Below are 24,915 nucleotides of genomic sequence, written 5' to 3'. Positions count from 1 at the left end.
GCTGGTTTGAGCTGGCTCCAGCATACCCTTGGATGAGGTGCTTTGTATTGGGAAATGGGTAGGAATTTGTGGATTCTGTTGTCGACCCCCGTGAGGAACTGGCTCCCCCTCTTCTGACTCCCCATACATCCCATATTTTATATAGCCTTTAAATGAATCCAACTCAGTCAGGCACTTTCCCTTTCCCGAGAGATCTGAGACAGTCTACTCAGAAATTTCAGTCATTTGAAATCCTTTTCCCCACCAGGGTTGGAATGGCTTATGTCTCCATTCGAGTGGACAAAGAAAGTGCTGCACAGACAGTGATGAAAGAAGTCCTCCCGTTACTGGGGCGACAGGTAAGCGTTTAGGCTGTGGCTACTCTGGAATTGAGAGGATGTTTCCTTTCCAGGCTGATTCTCATGAAGTATATGTACTGTTGTATTTGGCATGTCAGTCACATAGTCATTCAGCAAACTTTTCTTAAGTGCTTACCACCTTGAGGGCCGTGTGCGTTCAGCTATGCTCATATAGGAGAAAGAAGACACTGGATTGGAGTCAGTCCTAATTCTGCCACTTACTAGCTCTGGGTTTTGTCCTCTCTAAAATAAAGGGCTGGAATAATGACCACCATGACTGACAGAAATACAACACTTTGAAGTTGGAAAGTGCTTTTTTTTATTTTTTCTTTTGAGCAAGGGCAAAACAAGGGCAAATATGGAAACTCTTTCCATTTTGCAGGTGAGGAGAGTGAAGGGTTAACTTCATAGAGGTTAAATGAGTTGGCCATGGTCACACAGCTAGGAAGTGTCATAGGCAGGATTTGAACCCATGACTTACTACTCCAAGTCCAGCCTCCATCTGCATTTCATGCCTTCCATACTCTAAATTCTATAAACCTCTGTTATAGATTTAATATACCACAACTTGTTTAGCCATTCTCCAGTTGATGGCCATTCCCTCAATTTCCAATTCTTTGCCACCACAAAAAGAGCTGCTATAAATATTTTTGTGCAGGTGGATCCCTTTCCCATTTGTATGATCTCTTTAGGATACAGCATTTTTATAGCCCTTTGGGCATAGTTCCAAATTGTTCTCCAGAATGGTTGGATTATTTCACAACTCCACCAACAATGCATTAGTGTTCCAATCTTCCCACATCTTCTCCAACATTTATCATTTTCCTGTTTTCCCATGTTGGCCAATCTGATAGGTGTGATGTGGTACTTCAAAGTTGTTTTGATTCGCATTTCTCTAATCAGTAGTGATTTAGAACATTTTTCATATGACTATAGATGGCTTTAATTTCTTCATCTGAGAACTGCCTGTTCATATCCTTTGACCATTTATCAATTGGGGAATGACTTGTATTCTTATAAATTTGACTTAATTCTGTATGTATTTTAGAATTGAGGTCTGTTATAGATTTAAGAAAGACATGATACTTCCCTCTCTGAGCTTACAGCCCAGTAGGATCATATTTTGACCTAGTCATATTCCATTATCAGTGGGCAGGGTATACTGAAAGACAACATAACCCAAGACGGCTGTAGTAAGTTATGTTCTAATTGGATCTCTTTGGGCAGACCCAGAGGATAGACAGTTTGGTAGAGAGAGCACTTGAGTTAGAGTCAGGATGATTAGGTTTTGATTTTAGCTCTCCCTTTACTATCTGTGTGGCCTTGAGTAAATCCCTTCTCTTCTCTGAGCCTGAGGTTTGTCATCTATAAAGTTAGGGTGTTAGACTGACTACACAACCTTTGAGCTCCCTTTTCGTTTTGATAATCCGAGATATTATTCATCTTCAAGTCCTTTTCCTGGGTTTGAGTCATTCTGTTGGGCCTTTCGCTTTCTGTTTGGGAAGCTGAGATATTGGGATGAGTGATGGAGCAACTATTGGAAACCACCTCATGAACAAGGTATGTTGACTTTGGCAAAAGCTTCATAAAATGTTTTTGTCTAATCCCTGGCAGGCAGAAAGTCTCAAGAATTTCCGGCTTGTGGAGGTGCTCATGGGCAGTAAGCAAGGTAAGATGGGGACCGGAGCTGTTGATGAGGCCTGAAGTGACAGGATAGACCACAGTCTGAGCTGGGACCATCAGTTTTATTATACCAGACCCCATAGGCCAGGGTCTAGCCCTGGTGGATTCTTCTTGCTAGGATTTCATATTATATGTTACCATGATTCTCTGGTAAGGTAGGGGAGGAAAGCAATCTCTATTGCCTCTATTGCCACTATTGCCACTGAAGAGAGTACCAAACCGTTTCCTACCCTGGCCTTGTAGGTGAGTAGCAGATAAAAACAGAAGGAGCCCAGGGCTGGGAGCTGATGTTCTCCAAACCAACACATATACTTAGAGCTGAGTGTGTTGATGCAAAAAAGAGGGCAATGCAATGTGGCCCTGGGGAGCCTGGCTATCTGGGTGGCTTCCCTTGTGTGTCTGTGTTCCCCAGGATTCATTGTGTCTCTTGGGAGGTCTTATTTACCTGGCCATGATGTAAGGTTCTTAAGGTCTTGGAGTCTGAGATAAAAACTCTTGGTCATAAAGTCAGCAACAGCTACATCCTTGACAATCCTTTTGGAGCCCTAGGTAGGCCTAAGTCAGAGGTTTAGGAGAAAGCACAGCCTTCCTTGAACACTCTCCTGGATCATGAAAAGAACTGTCATCAGGATCCCACCCCAACAACACTACCAAGACCTCTCTTGTGGTTTCAAATCCCAGCTCTGCCCCTTTCTGATTCTATAAACTGAGTCATGTCCCTTCCTCTCTGTGGGCCTCAGTTTCCTCCCATGGACATCCCTAAAACCTCTTTCATCTATCAATCCTCTGATCCCTGGGATTAATACCTGGCTTTGTTGTTTATTCACTTGCCTGACACTGGGCAACAAACTCCTTTTTCATCTTTAAGTCTCAGTTTTATCATCTCTCAAGTGGAGCTGATAATGTGTCCTCTGCCCCCATTCTGGGTTGTTGTGAGAAAAGCAGCTTGTATACTTTAAACTGGTGGCATCAACCTCAAAGAAATAGGTTGCTAAACTGCCGCATATTAACTTAGAAAACCCAAATTAACCTTATCTAATAATCTTGTATTATGTTTTTGTGTATTTTGTAAAACATTTCCCAGTTACATTTTAATCTGGTTCCGGTCCCACTCAGGAGTTTTGTGGCCACAAATTTGACACATCTGCTGTAAACCATCCTACTAGGATCTGTTTTTCTTAACATCACCGTTATTATTTTTCCGTGTTGCTTCGGTGACTCCAATTCTTCTCAATTCCTTTAGTTCAACAAAAGCTTTATTAAGCACCAACTTGGTGCAGAGATTTTGCTGGATGCTGGGGAGATAGAGAACTGGGATTCACAACAGTCCAAGATGAATATTCCAGCTGCGCCACTAGGTCTGCCCACCACCTGACATTCCATCTCCTTCCTTTTCTGGTGCTGCCCTCATGGCTGTTAGCTTGAAATTACTTCATGTTGCTCTGCATCTACTTTGTACTTATATACGTATTTAGGAGTATCACTTTGACAGCTGTGTGGAGGATGGGTTAGAGACAGTTGTTGTGTATATAAATGCAAAGAAATGTGCATGTATATTGTATGCAGAAGTAATAAACATACATGTTATAGGCAAGTGTGATAGAATTTAAGTTCTTCCAAGGCAGGAAATGCTTTGTTTTCCAGCTTTGTATCCCTAGCACCTAGGTCAGCACCTTGTACTTAGTAGACACTTAATAGGGAGGTGTTTCTTGAATTGAAATGAAAACAGTTTAGCTATGGACAGAAAGAGTCCACCTTTTCCTTCCCTCCTCAGTCCTTGTCCTCAGAGACCTCTCTTTGCACAAACTCATCTTCCTTCTTATCTCCTGCACTTGGACCACTGGGTTCTGTACATGTCAAATAGCTCACCTTTTAAACTGAGGCCAGGCAGTGACCTTTGTCAATAGTGTTTCCAAACCCTTGAAAAATCAGACAGTTGATTGTTTTAAGCAGAAGTCTGACTGTTTGTTTTCAAATTCCGTGATCCTTCAACTCCTCTTAATGTCTTTTGAATCCTTTTAGTTCAGCGGATGACACTGACTGATGAGGAATTAATTCTCAGCAGGCTTAGAGACATCCGAAAGGTAATTGAATTATGATTCATGAACTTTCTGTTGTATTTCTTGGGCATAGGTTGAAAGAAAAGTTGGGAGGGTGTGGTGGAGTTTTTAATGGTTCTCTCACTGAAAACAGTCTTCTTGGCCCAGAAGGGTCTTAACCATCAGAATTTCTAGAGGGACATCTTACTAACCATGTCCCTGGAAAGTATTCTGTAGGTTTAATTCAGCAAACATTTGCTGAGCACCCACTGTATGCACTGTATCCCCATGCTGTGGGATTTTATTTTATTCTTAATGGTATTTTATTTTTTCCAATTACATATAAAGACAATTTTTAACATTCCTTTTTTACAAAATTTTGAGTTCCAAATTTTTTCCCTCTTTCCTTCCCCTTTCCCCCTCCCTAATATAGTAAGCAATTTGATATAGGTTATAAATGTGCAATCATGTAAAACATATTTCCGCATTAGTCATGTTGTGAAAAAAGAAACAATTTGCAAAAATAATTATAGTTTACAAAGGGAAAAAAATACTGTGGAATTTTAAAAGGAAAGGAGAGGAGAAGCTATGGAAGGTGGTTTTTTCCCCTTGGCAACCCATAAAGTTCTGTAAATGATACTTTCATTTACACACACACACCTTATATATACACATATGTGTGCATACCCGTAGATGCACATGTGTGTATATGTATTGCATACCTATATATAAATATATACTCATACATGTGTGTATATATGAATGTATGCATTGCATGTCTCAATGTATACTACCTATGTATATGTATATATGGTATAATATTGTATATGTAATAATAATGTGTATGGGTGGTATAATAGAGAAAGCCATGGTCTAGTCATCAGGAGGCCTGATTTGGGTCCTGGTTGTTGACCTTAGCTTACTGTATGACCTTAGGCAATTGATTTTGCTTCTCTGAGCCTTCCTTTCCTTAGCAGGAAAGATCAGATTATGCCCTAGGATGCCCTCTAGCTCCAAGATCCCACGAGTCTGTGGTTCTCTAATCTCTTGTGGGCTGTTCAGAATGCCTCTGATACATCAGACTATGGGAAGCATTATGTATGGTTCATAGAACATGAGGTCTCAGAAATGGAGGAGACTTCAAAGGGCATCTGGTCCAGCTGCTAAATAAATCATTAATGCTTTCTACAAGTGCTAATCTAGCAGGCGCTTGAAGGCCTCCAATGATGAGAAGCTCACTACCTGCTAGGGTGGCCCATTCCATTTGTAGGAAGGTCTCAGCAAGGGGAAATTTTTTCCTGATGTAGAGCTTAAATCTATGTCTCTGTGATTGCTATTCATGGCTCCTATTTTTACCTTTTGGGGCCAGAAAGAACACATCTAATCCATTTTTCTTTTCTATGTGACAGATGTTGGAAGACAGCTGTTACATTGTCCTTGAGTCTCCTTTACTCCAAGCTAAACATCCATAGTTTCTTCACCAGATGCTTGAATGGCCTATTCTGTAGTCCTCATATTATTCTGACTGTCTTCTTCCAGTTGTGGCTCAATTTGTCAAAAACTTCCCTGAAATGTGCCCAGCGCTGTTTACAGCACTGGTCTAACCAAGGGAAATAGTTGGGCTAGCCTCTCTTCCTCTATTAATGCAGCCTAAGATAGAGGGATTTTGGCTGCCACGTCACACTGTTCACTTACTAACCCCACCTCCCCACCCCCAACCTGGGGATCTTTTTCTGCACAAACTGTTTTCTAGACGGGCTGCTCCCATCCCGTACTTAGGCAACTGATTTCTTGAGTCCAAGTGTACGCTTCTGGTGTAATGAAAAGAGCCCTGGATTTGGGGACAGGAGGATCGTGGCATGGAGCAAGTCCTGTGACCTCCTTAGGCCTTAGGCTCCTCTTCTGTAAGATAGAGAGGCACTCAGTGATTCCTCTGAAGCTCCTAGTTCTCTGCTCCTACCCAGGAGCTCACATTTATGCCTGTAAAATTTCTTAGATTCTGCCCATCATTCTGTCCTGTCAGGGTATCGTTGGATCCAAGTTTTTTGAGGACACTTTCTGTTTCCTCTAACTGGGGTAAGCCTTTTGTCCTCTCAGTTCGTCTTTTTTTCCCCTCCTCATTTTGCTCTGTCTTCCCAGTGTAATTCCCTCTTCTGCCTCCTTGCTTGGTTCTCACCTAGAATCAGAGGCTGTCAGAGCCAAGAGGGATCTTAGCAATTATTCAGTTCAGGCCTCTCCGTATAGGGATGAGGAAACTTGAGGCCCAAAGACAGGAGGTGTTTTTCCCAAAGTCACACAGTAAATTAGAACCCAGATCTCTTGAGTCCTAGGCCAGGCCTTTTGCCCCTGCACTGAGCAGCTTCCCTGGCTGCTGTCAGATTGACTGCCAACCCAAACAGGTGATTTTCTGTGTTCATGATAATGCTATCACCATCCCCAAGCACCTCTGGGTTCACTGTCACTTTTCTTTACTTCCAGACTTCCATACGTCAAATGAACCAAACAAGATTTTATGTGGTGGAAAACAGCGATGCTGCCACACAAGTGAACCTGTTTGTTGGGGGCCTGCCCCCCCAGCTCTCTGCTAAAGAGTACACTCATATCCTAAAAGAGGATTTGGCTATCAAAAGTGAGTAATAAAAGAAATCCCCCTAAACCACCTTTTTCTTAAAGAAATTGCCTTTGCCTGTTCCCTTGTCATTATGATTTCCTTTCTGCTTTTGACCATATAAGAATTTTCTGAGCAGCTTCATTTCCCCTGTTCCCACTTCCCTCTCTCTCTGAATTTTACTGCCGCCATTTTTAATCTTGCCCTTGAGAAGGAACCAACCCCAAGGTGGGGAAACAGAAGAGGAGCATCCCTAGGCCCTGCCCTCTGGTGCTCACTGGATCAGGGAGACTGAAGGAACAAACTCTTCAGGGCCTGCCTTCAGGGAGTGTCACAGTCTTGGGGAGACAGAGGAGAAGCCTGTCATAATCTAGTTCCAGCCTACATTTCCAGCTTCATCAGACATTACTCTCCTATGTTTTACAGTCTAGCCAAGCCAGCTTTCTTTCTCTTCTAAACACACAGCACCATCTCCCATCTCTATTTCCTATCTCCATGCCTCTGTACTGCTGTTCTCCTCCATTGCTGGAAGGCTCTCCAGACTCAATTCCACCTGTAGGATCCCTCCCTTCCTTCAAAACATAGCACTGCCTTCTACACGAAGCCCTTCCTGATTGCCCCAACTGCTAGGGCCCCAACTCCCTAAACTATCTTTCATTACTTTGTATTTATTTTTTATGTGCCCATATGTATAAATGTTGGCTCCTCTGGCTGAAAGTAGACTCTTTGAAAACAGTGACTATTTCATTTTTAATCTCTATATCCCCAGTGCCCAGCACATAGTGCTTAATAACATGCTTAGTAAGCACTTAATCAAAGCTTGTTGATTAATTGATTACTCTTAGGGGAGCTCAAAGTCTTGGGGAGGCAGAAAAGGAGTAGATTAAAGCCCTGCCTTTAGGGAGCCTACAGGATGAGGGAGACAAGACTGATTAATTACTCACGGAAGAGAGACTGTTACATGATGGTATATAGTGACCAACTGTTAAAAACTGAGTTTAATTTAGGTACCAAATGCACATACAGACTGAAGGGCTGTCAGTGGTCAGGAAGGGAAGTCTTTGTTATCTGTCCTAGTCAGGGAAAGCTTTCTGCAGGAGGCTATTCTTGAGGTGGACCTTGAAGAATTGGACTAACTTTGGATTATTCTCACAGTTGTTTTTTGGGGGGGGGCAGGGGGCTCTAGAAAATAGTTTGTGTGGGAAAATATCTGGGGAGTTTAGTAGATGACAAAATTCAACAGAGTGAATAGTGTGATATGGCAGCCAACCAAACCTAATCTCAGGCTACATTAACAGAGAAAGAGTGGCTACGATGAATGGGGATAGAGTCCCAATCGTTCACTCTCTACCTGCGTTACCGTTAGACCACATCTGTAGTACCGCAAAGAGGTAGGGCACATTTTAGGAAGGTTTTTCAAATTCGTACCTGATGTTTTGGTTGGCATTTCATGAATTCGGTCCTGGCACTCATGTTGACTTCCTAGTCAATACAACAAATGTTTATTTATTAAGCACTAGTACTGTAACTATATGCTGGGTGTTTTAAACTCTTTGTTAAGATAAGAGTCTGCTTCCAGTGTGGAGAATGTACTGTCCCAAGCTTCGGGGGTTTGTACAGCTGTTTTCAGAGAAACTTTTAGGGACCTGAAAAGTGTCAGTTCTTCCAAGGTGCTATGATAAGGGGTGAGGTGTTTCCTCTCCACTGCCACAACAAGCTCCACCACACCAGCACTCCTCCTTGCCCCAGAACCCACCCTCAGAACTGTGACCCAGATCCAAGCATGATCAGAGCAAGAGATTCCTGCCTCAGCACTGGCCAAGAGATCCCTGCAATGCCCCTCTGATCAGCCACTCAGTGTGTGGGCCAGAAGCTCAGGAGGCAGCCGCTGCCCCAGAGGCCGCACTCAGGACTTGTTGTTGAGACCTAGCTCCTTCTCTCACTGCAGTCACAGACTTTTCCCACTGACCTTCTAAGTTGTCTTTGGCATTCATGGGTTGAGAAGTCTGGAAGAGGCCACAGCTGCCTGCGATTCAGTCCTCTGAGGCCTGCTCCAGGGTCGCTGTGACCTGCACGCCCACAACACACTGCGCTCCTCTCCCCGCCCGGCGCGATATACCTTTCTGATCAACCATCCAGGTTATCTTGGGCTGAAAATTTGTTTCACTCTCTCTTTTTCTGGGTTCTGCTGCTTTAGAATTTGTTTAGAGCCATTTTTTACAGGTATTTGGAGGGGTTTGGGGGAGAGCTCAAGCGAGTCACTGTTTTCACTCCACCATCTTGTTTCCGCCCATGCTGGGTGTTTATGATGCAAAGTTCAGCCCACAGTCTCTACCCAAGGAACCTACAGTCTAATTACGGAGATAAGATGCCAGCACAGGCCATTGTAATACCTAATATCCTAGTAGTTTCCTGGATGCCTGATGGTCAAGCCAGGCTTCTCTTTGTACATTTGTACAATGAGGATGTTGAACTACATGGTCTTGAAGAGCCTTTCAAGCTCCGGAGTTCCCCAAACTGAGCCCATCTCTTCTCCTTGACAGTTCCCATTAGTCAGCTTGAGGAAGGGGCCATTTCAGCTGTGGGGACAGAAAAGGAGGGGAAAGAGTCACTAAAGATGGGATTGGAATTTGTAGAATTTCAGTCTCAAGGGACTGGGAAATCAGCATGTGTGTTAGAAGTTGGAAAAGTTGATTTTTGTTTTCTGTGTTTACAGCAAATCTAGTGACCGTAACTCACGTTTACGCAAATCAAGGTAAGGAGAGCATATTGTATGAATGTTACATAATTTATGTATATCTCTGTATCTGTTATGTAGCTTATATATCTGTAATGTCTGTTGTATTGTTGTTAGTCCTTTGTTCTTGAAGAAGACTGGGGACATCAGGAGGATGATGTCTTGATTTGCAAGTGAATTGGATTTAAGTGAAGCAGAGCTATGCAAAGTCATCAGCCTCACATTGTAGGTGTTTATAAGGTATATCATAAAGAGCCTTAGATTTGGGGACCAGAAGGTCCAAGCTAAAATTTAATTTAATCTCTTTTGCTTGACAGTGAGGTAACATTAGAAAGCCCTTCTAACTCTCTGAGCCTCAGTATTTTCAATGGTAAAATGGGGATGGTACTTTTACTCCCTAACTCACAGTTTTGTTATGAGAGTCAAGTGAGATAATATGTAACTTTGCAAACCAGAAAGCACTCTGTAAATGTCAGCCAATATTCTCCAATGCGAGCCCCGGGTGAGATGATGACTTTGCTAATTAAGGTGAGATGTAATGAGTTATTCTTCTTCTCAGCTCCACCTTGAATAATTTATGAATCTTTTCTGGCTGGATCTGTCTCCTAGGGAAACAGCATGGATTCAAAGCGGCTGGTAAAAATTACTTGGGATGTTCAATGTATTCACTTTCAGATCTGAAATATTTCTTACAAAATAAGAATAGGAAATGGAGATGGAGAAGCATGGTCCCAAAGGATGTTGTTGCCAGCCCCCAAATTTTTCTGTCTGTTAGATGTCCATATCTCCTACCCACAATCCCATGCAGTACAGTAAAATGGAAAGTGGAAACAGCATAGACTGGAAGTCAAGAGACATAGGTTCTAACTCCAACTCTGTCACTGACTTTCTCTGTGACGTCAGACAAGTAACATCAGTATTCTGAGCCTCAGTTGCTTTCTCTGAAGATGGGAATAAGGTTACATCTGGTCCTGTTGACCACCCACGGATGTTGTAAGGATCAAAAGAGAGAATGGAAAGGATGGACTATTCCATAAGTATTTGTTAGTATTATGAAGACAAAGAGGAAAAGAGAGGAGACAGCATTTTTGCAGAGGGACAGAGCATCAGATCTAGAATAAAAAAACCCGTTAGTTCAAGGGCCTGGTTCTCTTATTTACTAGCTGTATGACCCTGGCCAAGTTGCTTCCATTCCCTGAATCTCAGTTTTCTCATTTGTAAAAGAAAGGAAAGAAAGGAGGGAATGAAGGAAGGAAGGAGTTATTAATTGCCTTCAATGGGTTATCCCCACTTCACAGTTGTAAAAACTGAGTCAGATAGTGGTTAAGTTCCTTGCCCAGGGTCACACAGCTAGTAAGTATCTAAGGTCAGTTTTCAACTCAGGTCTTCCTGACTCCAGGCCCCGTGCCCTCTCCACTGTCATGGACCCATTTAGCAGATTAGTGAGGCCTATGGAACCCTTTGCAGAATAATGTTTTTAAATTAATAAAACAAAATATATGGGATTAAAAAGGGAATTATAGTGAATTATAGTGAAATAATAGTTATAAAGTGTTTTTAAAACAGAGACCCCAGGTTAAGAACCCCTAGGCCAGATACCCTAGAAGAGGTCCCTTCTGGCCCCAGCATTCCATGATATGGATCTTCTCCAACTCTTGGAAATGGAAGGGAACCCCAGAGGTGTCTAATTCAGTCTACCACTGTGCAGGCATCCCCTCTGCAGTATTTCTGATAAGTGACCTGATAAGCTGCTGCTTAAATTTCTAATAGTGGGGAACTTGCTACCCTCCTGTGGGAGTCCATTCATTCCACTTTGATTATTAGGAAATTCTTCCCTATAATAGGGTGTCCTCAAAGCCAGTAAAGTTTTAAGTTTTAATAGCCTAAATATTATTATATATTTTAATTTGTTTCTATCATATAGACATTATTTATATATTTTAAGCTTTAATAGCTTATGTATTGTTGTATATTGATGTGGATTATATATTATTTTAATATTTAATAGTTCTTAAACTATTAAATATTTTTATATCCCAAAAGTCTTAGTGCAGTTTAAAGTTTTAATAGCTTAAATAGAATTATATATTAATGTTGTATATTACTATATTAACATTTTGTCGTGCTTATAATATATTCATATGATAAATATTATAACATGTAAATATAATACATAAGATACTATAATCTATATAATGTAATATTTAATCATTTTTAATAACCCATGAAAGATTAAAGCTGCAATAAGACTTTGAGGTTGCCCTGTCTTGAGCCAATACCTGTTTTCCTATAACTTTCCTCCATTACTCCCAGGTTTGCTTTCTGGAACTGAGCAGAAGAAATCTAATTTTATTTCTATATGATAGACTGACCTTCAGATACTTTAAGATGGCTCTTAATTTAGCTGAGAAGATTGTCTAAGTGACCATAGCAATAGAGCTGATGTTAGCAGAGTTAAGCTATTGGCCATCCAGGTGTGACAGACTCCTGCTTGAGTCACTAAATTTTGCCTGAGAGCAATTTTTAAATAAAACAAAATGAGATGGGGGAGGGGGGGCTGGAGGAAGCAAACACAAAAGACAACTCTCTTGCTTCCCACCCCTTTCCCCCACCACGTCTCATCCTCACAACGAGTCTTTTTTCTCCCCATTTCCTTCCACTTCTTGTTATGTGGTGTGATATCCAATCCTGTTCTCCAGATTTTGATCAATTTCTAGTTTGTCAGAGCCCCACCAGCTGTCCTTTCCATGTGCTCCTTTTGGAGAGATGCTTCTCTTATGGCAAATATGATATACTTGTGGGGTTGATGCTCAGAGAGAATTCATAGGATTGATTTAGAGCTGGTAAAAAAAAGGATTGAGAGCTTTCATCTGGGTCCCTGGAGGGCATATTCATGTTGATGAGATCATGGACCCATTGAGGTATCAATATCACAGGGAACCCATAGCTCAGTTAGCCCATTCCCAGGGTTACGCGGCCAAGACAGAGGAAAAGACTTAAACAAAGTCCCAAAGCTAGTAGGTAGTAGAGCAGGGTTTTGAACCCAGATTCAAGTTGATTCCACATTCGCTTAAACAGTTGAGTCTCTGTGTGGTTTTTTCCTTCAGTGGCAGGGGCTACTTGATGTCATTGTGTGTAGTGAGGCTCCAGTATAAGATTCTCCCCTTCTCCCTAATTGATTCATGAGTTTCTTGGTGATTTTACTTGAGTCACTAGTTGAGCATAAAAGCAAATGATTTTTATTTCAGGGGCCGTTGTACTTGACATCTCCTGTTTTTCGGAGGCAGAGAGAATATATATGCTCATTAAGGATACAGTGGTCCAGGACAAGCAGCTGACTGGAATTGTGTTGCCAGAAGTGATGGTAAGGTACCTGCTCCCTCAGAGTTTGTGACTTCTTCCAGGTGGCACAGGGAATAGGCAGCAGAGCTGGAATTTGAACCGAGGTCCTCAGACTCCAAAGCCGTTGTTTTTTCTGCTAAGCCCCACTGCTTCCCTCTTCCCTATGGGAGTGGCCAGACAGGAGTCAGGAAAGGAAGAGGGCAGAAAGAAGACAGGAGGGGCTGGAATCTCACCATTTTTGGAAACAATGAACAGGGACCAAAATTCAGAAAGCTAAGTCATTAGTTAATTATAGTCCGAGTTAAATTAATTATACATTTAAATTTAAATTAAATTAATTATAAATTTGAATGAAAACAAAATGGATGTGAAAAGAACCTTCAAAATGGTGAAGTCAATGGAAGGCGGGGTTATTGATGGCAAAATTCTGCACGGTGATTAGCCGTATCATGGAAGACACTGGTACCATAGGACCAGGTTCATTTGGGTCAGTTAACGTATATTTACTGTTCCCTACCACACACTGTGGGGGATGCAGGGATGAGGAAGGCACTGTTGTTTCCTTCTAGAAATCACGGAATGCCATAGTTGGGAAAGGAACCTTAGAGATCATCCAGTCCTAATGCATAGTCTGTTCAGAAACTTACATTGATTCTTGATTGTCTGGAAAATAAAATATAAACTCCTAAGATCCTTGACAGTCTGGTGTTAACCTCCTTTTCCAGGCTTATTTTATATTTTTCTCCGGTGCTAACTCTACATTCCAGCACAGTCGGGCCCCATGTGCCGTTTTCCAGCTCTGTGCATTCATCTCGCATTCCTAGAGTGCTGACTTCTTCAGCGCCATCTTTCAGAAATCTTCTCTTGCTCCAAGGCTGAGCTCAGGTGTTATTCCTCTAAGAAGTCTTCCCTGATTTCCTTCTCCATTCCTGTCTGAAAGTGTTCTCTCCCCATCTCAGATTTTCCTGGAGCCGTTTGTCCGGATCTCTCCTTTGTCCCCCATCATTACTAGCCACCAAGGATTGAGTATGTATTGTCTCTCCTCGCTCCCCAGTCAAATGGAAACTTCTTGAGGGCAGGAACTGAGTCTTTTTTTTTTTATCTTTGTATCTCCTGCACCTAGCATGGTGTCTTGCACATAGCAGGTGCTTAATAAATATTTATTTTGAATCCTCTCTCATGTTATAGAAGAGCAAACTGAGGCCTAGAGAGGGAAAGTGACAGCCTAAAAGGTATGTAGCAAGTTGGGACTGGAATACGGGTCTCCTGACTCCAGCTCTGTGTCTCTTTCTGGCATATCATGTTGCATCTCTACTTATCCCATCTTCTTTCTGAGGCAAGATTGTAATATATGTGAAAAGTTAACTCCTCATATACAAACATATATGCATGTATACATACATATATGTGTGTGTAAGTGTATGCTAAAAAAAAAAAAAACTGGTGCAAAAAGTAGTAATTGTGGATTTAGATCCGTGGGCTGAGGTGGTCAGGGGAGTCTTCTCGAAGGAGGGGAGATCTCATGCTAGGTCTTAAAGGGGAGAAAAAAGAAGGTAACCATTCAAGGAGAGAGGAAGAACATGAGTAGCGGATCAAGGATATGAATGAGCTCACCACATTGGTGGAGTAGGAGGCAACAGAGACATCATAAGAATGTGACTCGGAGTGGAGAGGCCTTCTTGGACCCTTGTTAGCTGTGTAAACACTGCCTCCTGGATGTTTGTCTGCTTTGTGATGAAATCGTCCTATTTCCCCCTTGCTCCAGCCACTGGCCCTGCCCTCATAGCCTTGAAGGTCACCAGCCAACTACATGTGGGCACCTTTATAATTGGCCAACAGGTGGCGCTTCTGAGCCAATAAAAGTGAGCTTGCCTTCAGCCTCCTCAGAGGGTGGGGGAAAACTGACCGCATAGATCCACCAAACTAAATAGCACAGAGAACAGCTACATAAGAATATCAGTGGCAAGAGGTGTTCAGTAAATCACAGTAGACAAAATCCAGAAAAGAATCCAGCAAGAAAAATGATGGCCTCAGGTATCTATAGACTTATGCACGAAACAAACCAGATGAACTAAAGATCTTACTGCAAGGAAGCAAATTGGACATCATGAATATCGGAAGGATTGGCTTTTCCAGTTGGAACTGTGTACCTCGTTCAAAAGTAAGAGTATCTGCAAAAGAGGATGGTGGAGGTGACTAGCACTGCATATCAAGAAGACCTCGGTGTATGTGTGGAAATCCGGGAACTGGAACAGGAAGTATGGTGGAGAGCGTTTGAGTGAAAGTCACTGGCGCTAGAAATAGAAGCAGTATTGTCATTAGAGTAAACCACAGAGCGCCTGCACAGAATGAGGAAATAGATGAATTCAGGAAAGAGATGATAAGCTTAGCACAGAAGTGTGTTACCTAGTACTGATGGAGGACTTTAGTTATTCAGTCTTTTGCTATAGTTTTGTCTGCTCAAAGCAAAGCAGCTAATAATATCTTGGCTTGTCATAATAATAATAATTTTAATCTTCAAAGGGAGGAGGAACCAGTGAGGAGAACTACTACTCTGGATCTGAATTTTCACCAACAAGGAGAAACAATGGGAGTTTTGGGGAAAGTGATCATCCCATCTTAGTGTTTGTGATAGAAAAAGAGAGAGAAAAGTTGGCCATGGTCTGACATGTACACTGGGCTTTTGGAGAGCAGGTGTCAAAAGGTCCAGAAAAAGAATAGATTGAATTCCATGGCTTAAAATGGGGACATCAGCCCAAAGAGAGTAAGTAAAATACTAAAGGCCGAAAATTCTATTGAAGATGTAAAGAGGGAATTATCTTAAGAGATCATTGTGGATGCATAGGAAACTCATCGGCCCATTTAGGTTATAAAAGACATGTACAGAAAGTGGAATCGAGGGCAGGTGATACTACATGAAAACGAAAACGTGGCACAGTCGTCCAAATTTAGTGTCTGGAGCACTAATACTCAAAATGAGCTGAGACTGGCAAGGAAAGCTAAGAACAACAAAAAGGGTTGGTTTGGTTTTTTTTTAAGTTTTATTATGGAAGAAAGGATCAAAGCAAGGAAAGAATAGTTGCTCAGAATGGAATGCATGATGATATTGGACAATGGAGAGGAAGGAGAGCTGCTGAACTCTTCATTTTGTCTCTGTTTTCTCTGCTAAGAAGATGATCTTTAAATTGGAAAGGATAGAACAGAGGCTAATGGGAAATTGATGCCTAAGATGTCAGGAGTTAGTAAGAGAACCCCTATTTCTTCTCAGTCAACAAGCATTTATTAAGTAGTCATTATGATCCAGACAAAAAGGAAATATGATCAGTTCAGGATATCAGGCACAGTCTCAGGGCATTGAAAGAAGTGGTGAGTGTGATTGATGAGCCTCTTTGAAAGATCAGAGACAAGAGAAGAGGATGGAATCAGTAAACTAGAGACAAGGGAGCTTGACTTTTAACACCCAGCAAAATTCTAGAATTAAAGATTGTTAGTGAACCCCAAGAAAAGGAAGTAGTGATCCAAGGGACAGCATGGTTCATTAAGAACAGATAATTCTTTTCCTTTTTTGGCAGGATTACTAGACTCATTGATCAGGGCAGGGCAATTCCATGAATTAGTTTACCTCGATTTTAGCCAAACATCTGATTAAGTCTCTTCTGCTGTCCTTTTGGAAAAGATGGAGACATATAAGCTAGGCAATGCTAGAGGATGGATTTGTAATTGTTTGAATGTCCGGACCTTAAGAACTGCAGTTCATGGTCAGGTAGGAAGTCTCTAGTAGAGTGCTCCGTAGATCTGTTTAATGGTTCTTTGCTGGCACACTTATCAATTCTGCAGGTGACACAAAGCTGGGAGGAAGATCTAACTTGTTGAGTGGCAGTCAGGATCTAAAATGACCTCAACAGGTTAGCACGTTGGCTTGAATCCAGTGAAATGGAATTTACAGGGATCATTGCAAAGTCACACTTGGGTTCAAAACACCAGCTTTACAAGTGCAAGATTGAGGAGGTGTGGCTGGACAGAAGTTCAAAGGAAAAAGATCTGGGGCTTTTATTGGACTGTGAACTCAACATGAGTCTACTGTGTGATGTAGCAGACTAAAAAGCCAATGCCATTTCAAGGTGCATTAAGTGAAGCGTGGTATCTTGGGGAGGCCATTGTCATACTGTATTCTACCCTGCTTCATCATTGCTGGGAGTGTTGTGCTCAGTGCTAGGCATCACGTTTTAAGAAGTGTGTTGACAAAGCATGTTGACCTTCAAAAGGAGGGTGACTTTCTCTGTTGATATTGTGCCATACCATGCTTGGTTGAAGCGTAGAGATTTAGCATGGAGGGAAAAGAAGACTTGGTGGGAGAGAGGGGGTAAAGGGATAGAAGATGTGAGTTGTCTTCAAGAATTCCTTACATGGAAGAAGGATTAGACTTGTTTTGTGTGGAAACAGAGGGCAGAACTAGAGACAGGTGCAAGTGGCAGAGAGGAGTGTTTAGACCTGAGATAATGATGGGAGTTGTTCAACAGTGGAGTGGGCTTCTCTGGGAGGTAGTTGGTTCCCTTTCCACAGAGGTCTTCAAGCAAAGGCTGGGCAGCCACCTCTTTGGTGCATTTTAGAGGGAGTTCTTAAACCAGATGACTTTCGAGATTCTAAGATTCCCTGACATTTAGCAGTGAGGGCAAGAGCAATCAAGAAAGGCTTCAAGGAAGAGACAGAAGTTGAACTGGACCATGAAGGATAAGCAAGAGAGGCAGACTGGAAAGAGAGAAGAAGTTATCATCATTAACAATAATAGCTCCCATTTGTGTAGGGTTCACTTTTATGGAACACTTTCCTTACAACAGCACTATGAGGTGGGCACAGTGATGAACTTGGAGTCAGAAAAACCCAAGTTCAAATCCTACCTCAGACACTTACTAGCTGTGTGACCCTGGGCAAATCACTTAACCTCATCTGCTTCAGTTTGCTCAGTGGAGATAATAATAACACCTACCTCACAGTGTTGTTGTGAGGATGAAATTACATAATATTTGTAAAGAGCTTTGTAGATCTTAAGAATGTTATTTAAATGCCAGCTCTTGTTATCATCGTCATCTTCTTCATTTACAAACAAAGAAACTTCAACTCGAAGAGATGAAGTCAGAAGTTTGGGAGCTGGTACTTACGCTCAAGGCTTCTGACTGAATTCAGTTCATATCATTGTATGCTATTGCCTTTCGCTTCCAGATGGGAGGACCAGTGTGAAGGAAGGTGCCGAGTGGGATTGCATATGGTCTCTACAAGAATAGGGAGATGGCTGGCCTCTTGCTGGAGAGTTTCCCCACTGGAGTGGCCCCACTCCACTTGTCTCTCATCCCTGGCTAGGACTAAGGAGAGAAGCCTGTTGGAACTTTAGAAACTGAGGCGCAGCCCCTGCTCATCCCTGGGGCAATTCAGGGGAACCTTCTGAGAGCCCCTCTTCCCTAGGCAGATGCTTTTTTCTGATTACTTTGAGCATTTTCAGCATTTGTATATCTCAAGACACTTTCCTGTTCGTTATCTCACATAAATCAAATCATTTGACATTTTTTTTAAAGCACTTACTATGTGTGAGGTACTGTGCCAAGTGTTGGGGATACAAAGAAAGGCCAAAAAAAAAAATCCCCACATAATGTAATCTGCATAATACTGAGAGGAGGAAGGCCAGGCATGGATTATTGTTCCCATTTTACAATTAAGAAAACTTAGCTGCAAAGACCTCAAGCAATGACTGAGGTAGTGAGAGGCTTAGCAGACCCTTAGCACTGAAGATCATTTGAAGGAACTGGCAGTGTTTAACTGGGAAAAGCCTTGCAGGAGGGAGGATATGACTGCTCTCTTTAACTATTTTAAAAGTTGTCACATGAAAGATGGCTTATACTTCTATGCGGATTTAGAGGGAAGAGCTAACACCAGTGGGTGGACATTATGGGGAAACAAGTTTTGATCCAATATATAAGAATTATTACAGTGCTTTTGCACCTATTTTCTTGGATTAATTTACCCACAGAGAAACTTTACTAACATAGAATCTGCTTTGGAGGGAAGAAACATTGTTTAAAGAGGTGCAAGAAGTCTCTGGTCTTACTGGGTCAGCCTGGGCCGAGAACTCTGTTCCTCAGGGGGAGTTTTTCCAGGTGCCACTACAGAGATTTCTGTTTTGTCTGTTATCAAAACTAAGTGCTGCCCTTGGAAATCCCCATTCCTGTCTTTCCCCCCCGCCCCAAGTCACACATTAACCCATGTCTCCATCACATTTTACTTCATACAAGTCACTTTCTGTGAAGTAGGTGGTGAAGATAATTTTGTTCCCATTTTACAAACTCAATATGACTTGCCCAAGGTCACACAGTAAGGCCTAGAACCCAGGTTTCTTTGCTTCTCATTCCAGGACAACACATTGTTTCTCACACTTAGCTTTAGTCCTTTAAATTTATACCACTTTAAGCAGCAACAAGAAATCAAATATGCCAATGTTTTGTTTTTTTATTTGTTTGTTTGTTTGTTTTCCTGTCAGCTGCTTTTCCAAGATTAAAAAGGTAAGTTGTAACTACCTGGCCATTCCCTTGACCATGTAGTTATGAGCTTGTTTGTTTCACTGCGTGTTTAGTTTAGAGTAGATGTGTGTTTGAGAACAACCCTCTCCCCCCTGCCCTGTGCAGTGTGCCGTGTAAGACAGAAGATGCCAAAATTCTCTGGTGTTATCTGTTTATGACTCTGGCTAAGCCCACTTCATCCAATTCCAGATTCCCTCCGGTCTAGTTTTCTGTCCCAATAAAAACCAGGGGTCCACCCGTGGCATTAAGGGAAGGCTGAGGAATGGAAGTTGGTAACCCTGAAGGCTCCTTGACTTAAAGCTAGTTTGTGCAAATGAAATCATTTCCCAGTTCACTTACATCCTATGGTCTTAATATTTTATATCTTAAGTTATGATGGGACTTTGGCAATCATCTAATTTAACTTCTTTTTACAAAGGAGGAAACTAAGGCTCTGAAGTAGGAAGTAATGACCAAAGTTACCTAGGTCATAGAAGAGCGGGGATTAATCCCAGGTCTTCTGATTTTACCTTTGGTGCCCTTTTCACTGAATCACAATATTCTAGATCAGGAAAATAAAAGCGTTTTAAAATAATGGGCCATATGATCACACACACACACACACACACACACACACACACACACACACACATACACACACACACACGCTGAAGAATGGGCTGGCTGCCTGAATTTAATTCATTAATTATGCTTTATGTTAATCACTCCAATAACTCCTCCCAACCTCCATGTTGTGAGTATATTCTCTGCAGCCCCTGTATTTTCAGCACAATGGGAGAGGGATGTACCTCCTAACTCACCCTTCAGTCTCTCCAAAAGAGCATGAAGGGAACATCTCAGCCATCCATGGGAGGTACTTGGGAGCCTTGCTTCTGCTCTTAGAGTGTGCTGGGCTTCTTAGCATTTACTACAGATTATCCTGGGGACCTTGGCTGCACCCCATGATTGCCTTTACACAGCTACACTATCCACTCCTTCTGGCCCCTCAGTTGTTTGGCCTTTCCACAGCTTTCACTGGGAGTGGGCTAACACTGCAGTGGGCTTGCTGGACTACTGCTACTGCTGGTGCTGCATGTAAATGCCTCATTCTCTGCAAAGCCCTGTGAAGGGGTGATGCAGCCTCAGACAAAAACTCCAGGTTCCTTGGAAATTTCTTCTTCTCCCACTTTACTCTGCCAGTTTCTTCTTCCTTCCCTGCTTTCCTGGTTGTTCTTCTCTACAACTTTGAAGCTTCTTGTATGCTTTCTTCCAACGTGACTTCCTAGGTGAAAAGAAAACGGAATTTTGGGGATAGTAGTTTCCAGAGAGAACATGTGATCCTAGTAAGGGATGTGGTTATAGCCCTAACTTCTAAATTAACTATTGGTATTCTAAATTCCAGGTCCTTGTTCATTGATCACATATTGGACTTAACTTCTAGTGAAACTGAATTATAACAATTTTGACATTCTTGCTATATATAAAACAAAAAAACCTGAAGGATATGTCAGCTAAATGGAAGGATAGCTCACAGGGTGACCTTAGAAAAGCAAATCAGGGGGCAGCTAGGTGGCACAGTGGATAGAGCACCAGCCCTGAAGTCAGGAGGACCTGAGTTCAAATCTGGTCTCAGACCAAAAACTGACACTTACTAGCTGTGTGACCCTGGGCAAGTCACTTAACCCCAATTGCCTTAAAAAAAAAAAAGTCAAATCAAAGAATTGGTGGAGTTGCTTTCGTTGTGTGTCCAAAGGCAAAAAGAAACATCATTTTATGGATTTTTCAGTAGTGCCCATTTTATGCATTTGCCAAAAGACCACTGAGGATAACAGCAGGTTATATACCACATCTGTTACAGAATATGAAGAGGTTGAGAAATTCTATGAAGAACTTCATAAGACCCTTCAAATTTAATTAACTTCTACTTTCATATTTAGGTACTGCAATGCAAAGGTGAATATAGGAGAAGGTGGCAAAAAGTATATTGGAAAACATGACTTGAGAATAGCAAATAAGAGAGACCAAATTCTTATATAGGTGCGCGCGCGCGCGTGTGTGTGTGTGTGTGTATACACACATATATGTATATGTAATTATTTGTACATATAATTATGTAGATGTATAAATATGTTTTGCATCTCTGTATATAATATATACTTAAATTGGATATTGTGTACAGATAAATATTATATATGTATATATATAATGTATATATATTAGGCATTGTGTAGATATAGATAAATACATATATTTACACATGTATGTATGTATGTATGTATGCACACAGTGAGGCACCCATATAAGCATTTGGCCTCTTTTATTTGTTACTCAAATCATGTTTTCCAATATATTTTTGCCATCTTCTCCTATACCCACTTTTGCATTGCAGTACCTAAATGTTAAAGTAGATGTTAAATTTTGGAAGGCTATATATTAAACACACACGCATGCACACACACTTTTTGTTGTTGTTCAGTCTTGTCTAATGCTTCATGATTCCATTTTGGAGTTTTCTTGGCAAAGATGTCAGAGTGGTTTGTCATTTCCTTTTCCAGATGAAGAATTAAGGCAAATAGAGTTCAGTGACTTGCCCAGGGTCACACAGCTAGTAAGTGTCTATAGCTGGATTTGAACTCAGAAGATGAATTTTCCTGATTCCAAGCCTATGCTCTGTGTGTGTGTTTGTGTGTGTGTGTGTGTGTGTGTGTACCTGCGCACACATATATACACACATAAACGTGTGTATATATTTTTTGTGAATATATTCTCCAAGAATGTAAGGCATAAAATAATATTGCAAAAAAATAAATTGATTATATCCTCAGAGATAGGAAATAACTAGTGTCTGATTTTGTAGTTATTTCTAAATCAGCAGTGTACAGTCAGATTACTGACTGCAAATATAAAAGTCAGTCCCAAATGAGAAGAACGAAGATATGGCAAACACTGGAGGCAATTCCAATCTGACACTTTTAACAACAAAAAATAGAAAATGGTTAAAAGAAGAGTCATAGACTGTCACCATTTTCTAAGGTATTTTAACCAATGCTAATTGATCACCTCAATGAGGAGAGAAAAAGAGTCTTGAAATTTACTCTGCCAACAAATGCTAGATTTAGTTGACATGTGGACAGATATGGCAGCCCAGGTTAGAGCCGGAACAGAATATAAACTTGTTTGTAATGGGGCAGCTAAGTGGTATAGTGGATAGAGTGCCAGGCTGGGAGTCAAGAAGACTCCTCTTCCTAAATTCAAATTTTGCTTCAGACACTTGCTAGCTGTGTGACCCTGGGTAAGTCACTTAACCCTGTTTGCCTTAATTTTCTCATCTTTAAGATAAGCTGGAGAAGGAAATGGCAACCCATCCTAGCAACTCTTCCAGGAAAACCCCAAAAGGAGTTGCAAAGAGTTGGACACAACTGAAAAAACCGACTAAACAACAAAACTTTTTTGTGTTTCTTTTGTTTTTCGCTAGGCAATGGGGTTAAGTGACTTACCCAGGGTCACACAGCTAGTAAGTGTCAAGTGTCTGAGATCAAATTTGAACTTGGGTGTTCTTGATTCCAAGGCCAGAGCTCTAGCTACTGCGCCACCTAGCTGCCCCTTTGTAAAACTTTTGGAGGAAGTTGGAGAAAGCTTATCTGCAGCAGCACTTCAAAAAGGAGTAACAAGGCAAAAAATCAAGTTTCCAGAAAGCTTGGCAAGAAACCCAATTAAATCAGATTTTGCCAAAGGCATTTATGGATCAAACTGGAAGAAAGACCAGGAACAGGCAGAAATGGACTACCCATAGAGCTGATCACTCAATAAGTAGAAGTCTTAGACAGATGCTGAAAACAGACAATGAGTAAGGATTTTAAGAACAAAATAGTCCTTCCGTCAAGGAACCTACAGTCTACTGAGGATAGGGAGATACAGTGCATATGCATTTAGGATAATACAAGGTCATTTTGAGGAAGGAGAAAGAAATTAGCTGGTGGGGTGGAGGAGGGGAGCTAGGGAAAGGTTCCTGAAGAAGGTGGTACCTGATATGAGCCTTGAAGTAATAGATGCTCTTAATAGTGACTCTGAATGATAGAGCAAAGGTTGAATTCCCATTAAACCCATTAAGGCTGTGTTCCTCCCCACAAAATTAGCTTATAAAAATCTGAGTGCAACCTAAAAGTCAATGTTATTGTTCAGTGTGTGCCAATATAGATTTTATTCCTTTGAAATATGTCTCATTTTAGGAATACAGCTTTTTCTTTCTTTCTTTCTTTCTTTCTTTGGCCCACCATGACATACTCTGTAACCCAAAAAGTTTAAAATCAAAATTTTTTGTCATTTTGAGGCATAATGAAAAATTCAGTCATGCAGAACTCATTGCTCTCTGGAGATACCAAATAAATGAGATATACTGATGCATGGATCAGTGTCACCCTGGAGAGGAGGCTTACAGTAGAGTGCCCTCAGGACCTGTCTTTCTTTCTGCTGTTCACTGCTTTAATCATCAACTTGGATGAAGCCATAGATGGATGGCATGCTTGCAATACTAACCATATTAATAGATGACATAAATCTATGATGGTTGACAGAGAATCAGTATCTAAAAATATCTGGATAGGCTAGAATGATAGTCTGAAGCAAATAAGATGAAGTTTAGACAGATAAATACAAAGTCTTAAACTTAAGATTTTTAAAAAATATCATGGGGAGATGTGACTACATCAGTTCATGTGAAGAAGATCTGGAAATCTTAGTGGACTGCAAACTCAGGATGAGTCAATAGTCAAGAAAGCCAATGCATTTGAGGTTGCATTAATAGAAATAGAGACCAAATAGTCATATTGTACTGTCCTTGCCCAATCACATCCAGAATACTGTACCTAGTTCCCAACATCACAGGACATTGATCGATTAGAGCGCATCCATAGGAGGGTGGCAAGGATTGGAAGGGGACTAGAGACCAAGCTCTATCAGGACTGGTTGAAGTGACTAGGAATGCTTAGTCTGAAGAAGAGGAGATTTGGGGTTTGAAAGACATGATAGGTGTCTTCACAAAAATGAAGACAGAGTAGGTTAGTTCTACTTGTATGCAGAGGATGAGGGAGCAGTAGAGGGGGGTGGAGAATAGCAGCTTGATGATTGGTTAGTGTAAGGAAAACTTTCCAACACAGCTGTCCCAGGGTGAAATGAGCGACATCAGCAGGTCGCGGATTCCCCGTCTCTTGGGACGAGACTTTGGCTAGAGACTAGACGATGTGTGCTGGGCATGTTGTAGAGAGAACTTCTACTCAGGAGGGGATCACACTAAATGTCTCTTCCAGTTTTGACCTTCGTTGACCTCTAAGGGTCTGTAATTCCACATTACCATGGTAATTAGATCCAAATCTGTCTTATGTGAGGGCTGTTTCTCCTGAAGGCAGGATGGCTGGAGTTTCTACTTCAACTTCTTGTTTAAAAAAGAAAGAAAAAAAAAAAAGCTTCCAAACAATCAGAGTCATCCAGCCATTTGCCCTTGAGACTCTCAGACTTCTCTTTTTGACCTCTCCTACGGGCTTCATCCCATCTCCTATGAGAGGCATTTTCTGACCTGTATTCCATATCTCCAATTTTTCTATTTCTGTAACATCTCATTCCC

The 24,915-nt window shown here is 41.4% G+C and overlaps 1 protein-coding gene across 1 annotated transcript in view; it reads left to right on the top strand.

Annotated features, from left to right (window-relative positions):
- The window catches only part of DGKQ (diacylglycerol kinase theta), a 108,414-nt gene that overhangs the window by 57,941 nt on the left and 25,558 nt on the right, over positions 1-24,915 (top strand). The window contains exons 10-15 of the mRNA XM_027836338.1: positions 248-338; positions 1,953-2,007; positions 4,044-4,105; positions 6,539-6,689; positions 9,385-9,423; positions 12,654-12,769. Of these exons, the coding sequence (XP_027692139.1) occupies positions 248-338; positions 1,953-2,007; positions 4,044-4,105; positions 6,539-6,689; positions 9,385-9,423; positions 12,654-12,769 (514 nt within the window). The remainder of the gene's footprint in view (positions 1-247; positions 339-1,952; positions 2,008-4,043; positions 4,106-6,538; positions 6,690-9,384; positions 9,424-12,653; positions 12,770-24,915) is intronic.

Source organism: Vombatus ursinus, unplaced genomic scaffold, assembly GCF_900497805.2.
Source record: "Vombatus ursinus unplaced genomic scaffold, bare-nosed wombat genome assembly UNPS02014818.1, whole genome shotgun sequence".
Classification (NCBI taxonomy): Eukaryota; Metazoa; Chordata; class Mammalia; order Diprotodontia; family Vombatidae; genus Vombatus; species Vombatus ursinus.
The sequence above is the reverse complement of the archived record's forward strand: the minus strand, read 5'-3'. Positions and strand labels throughout refer to the sequence as shown.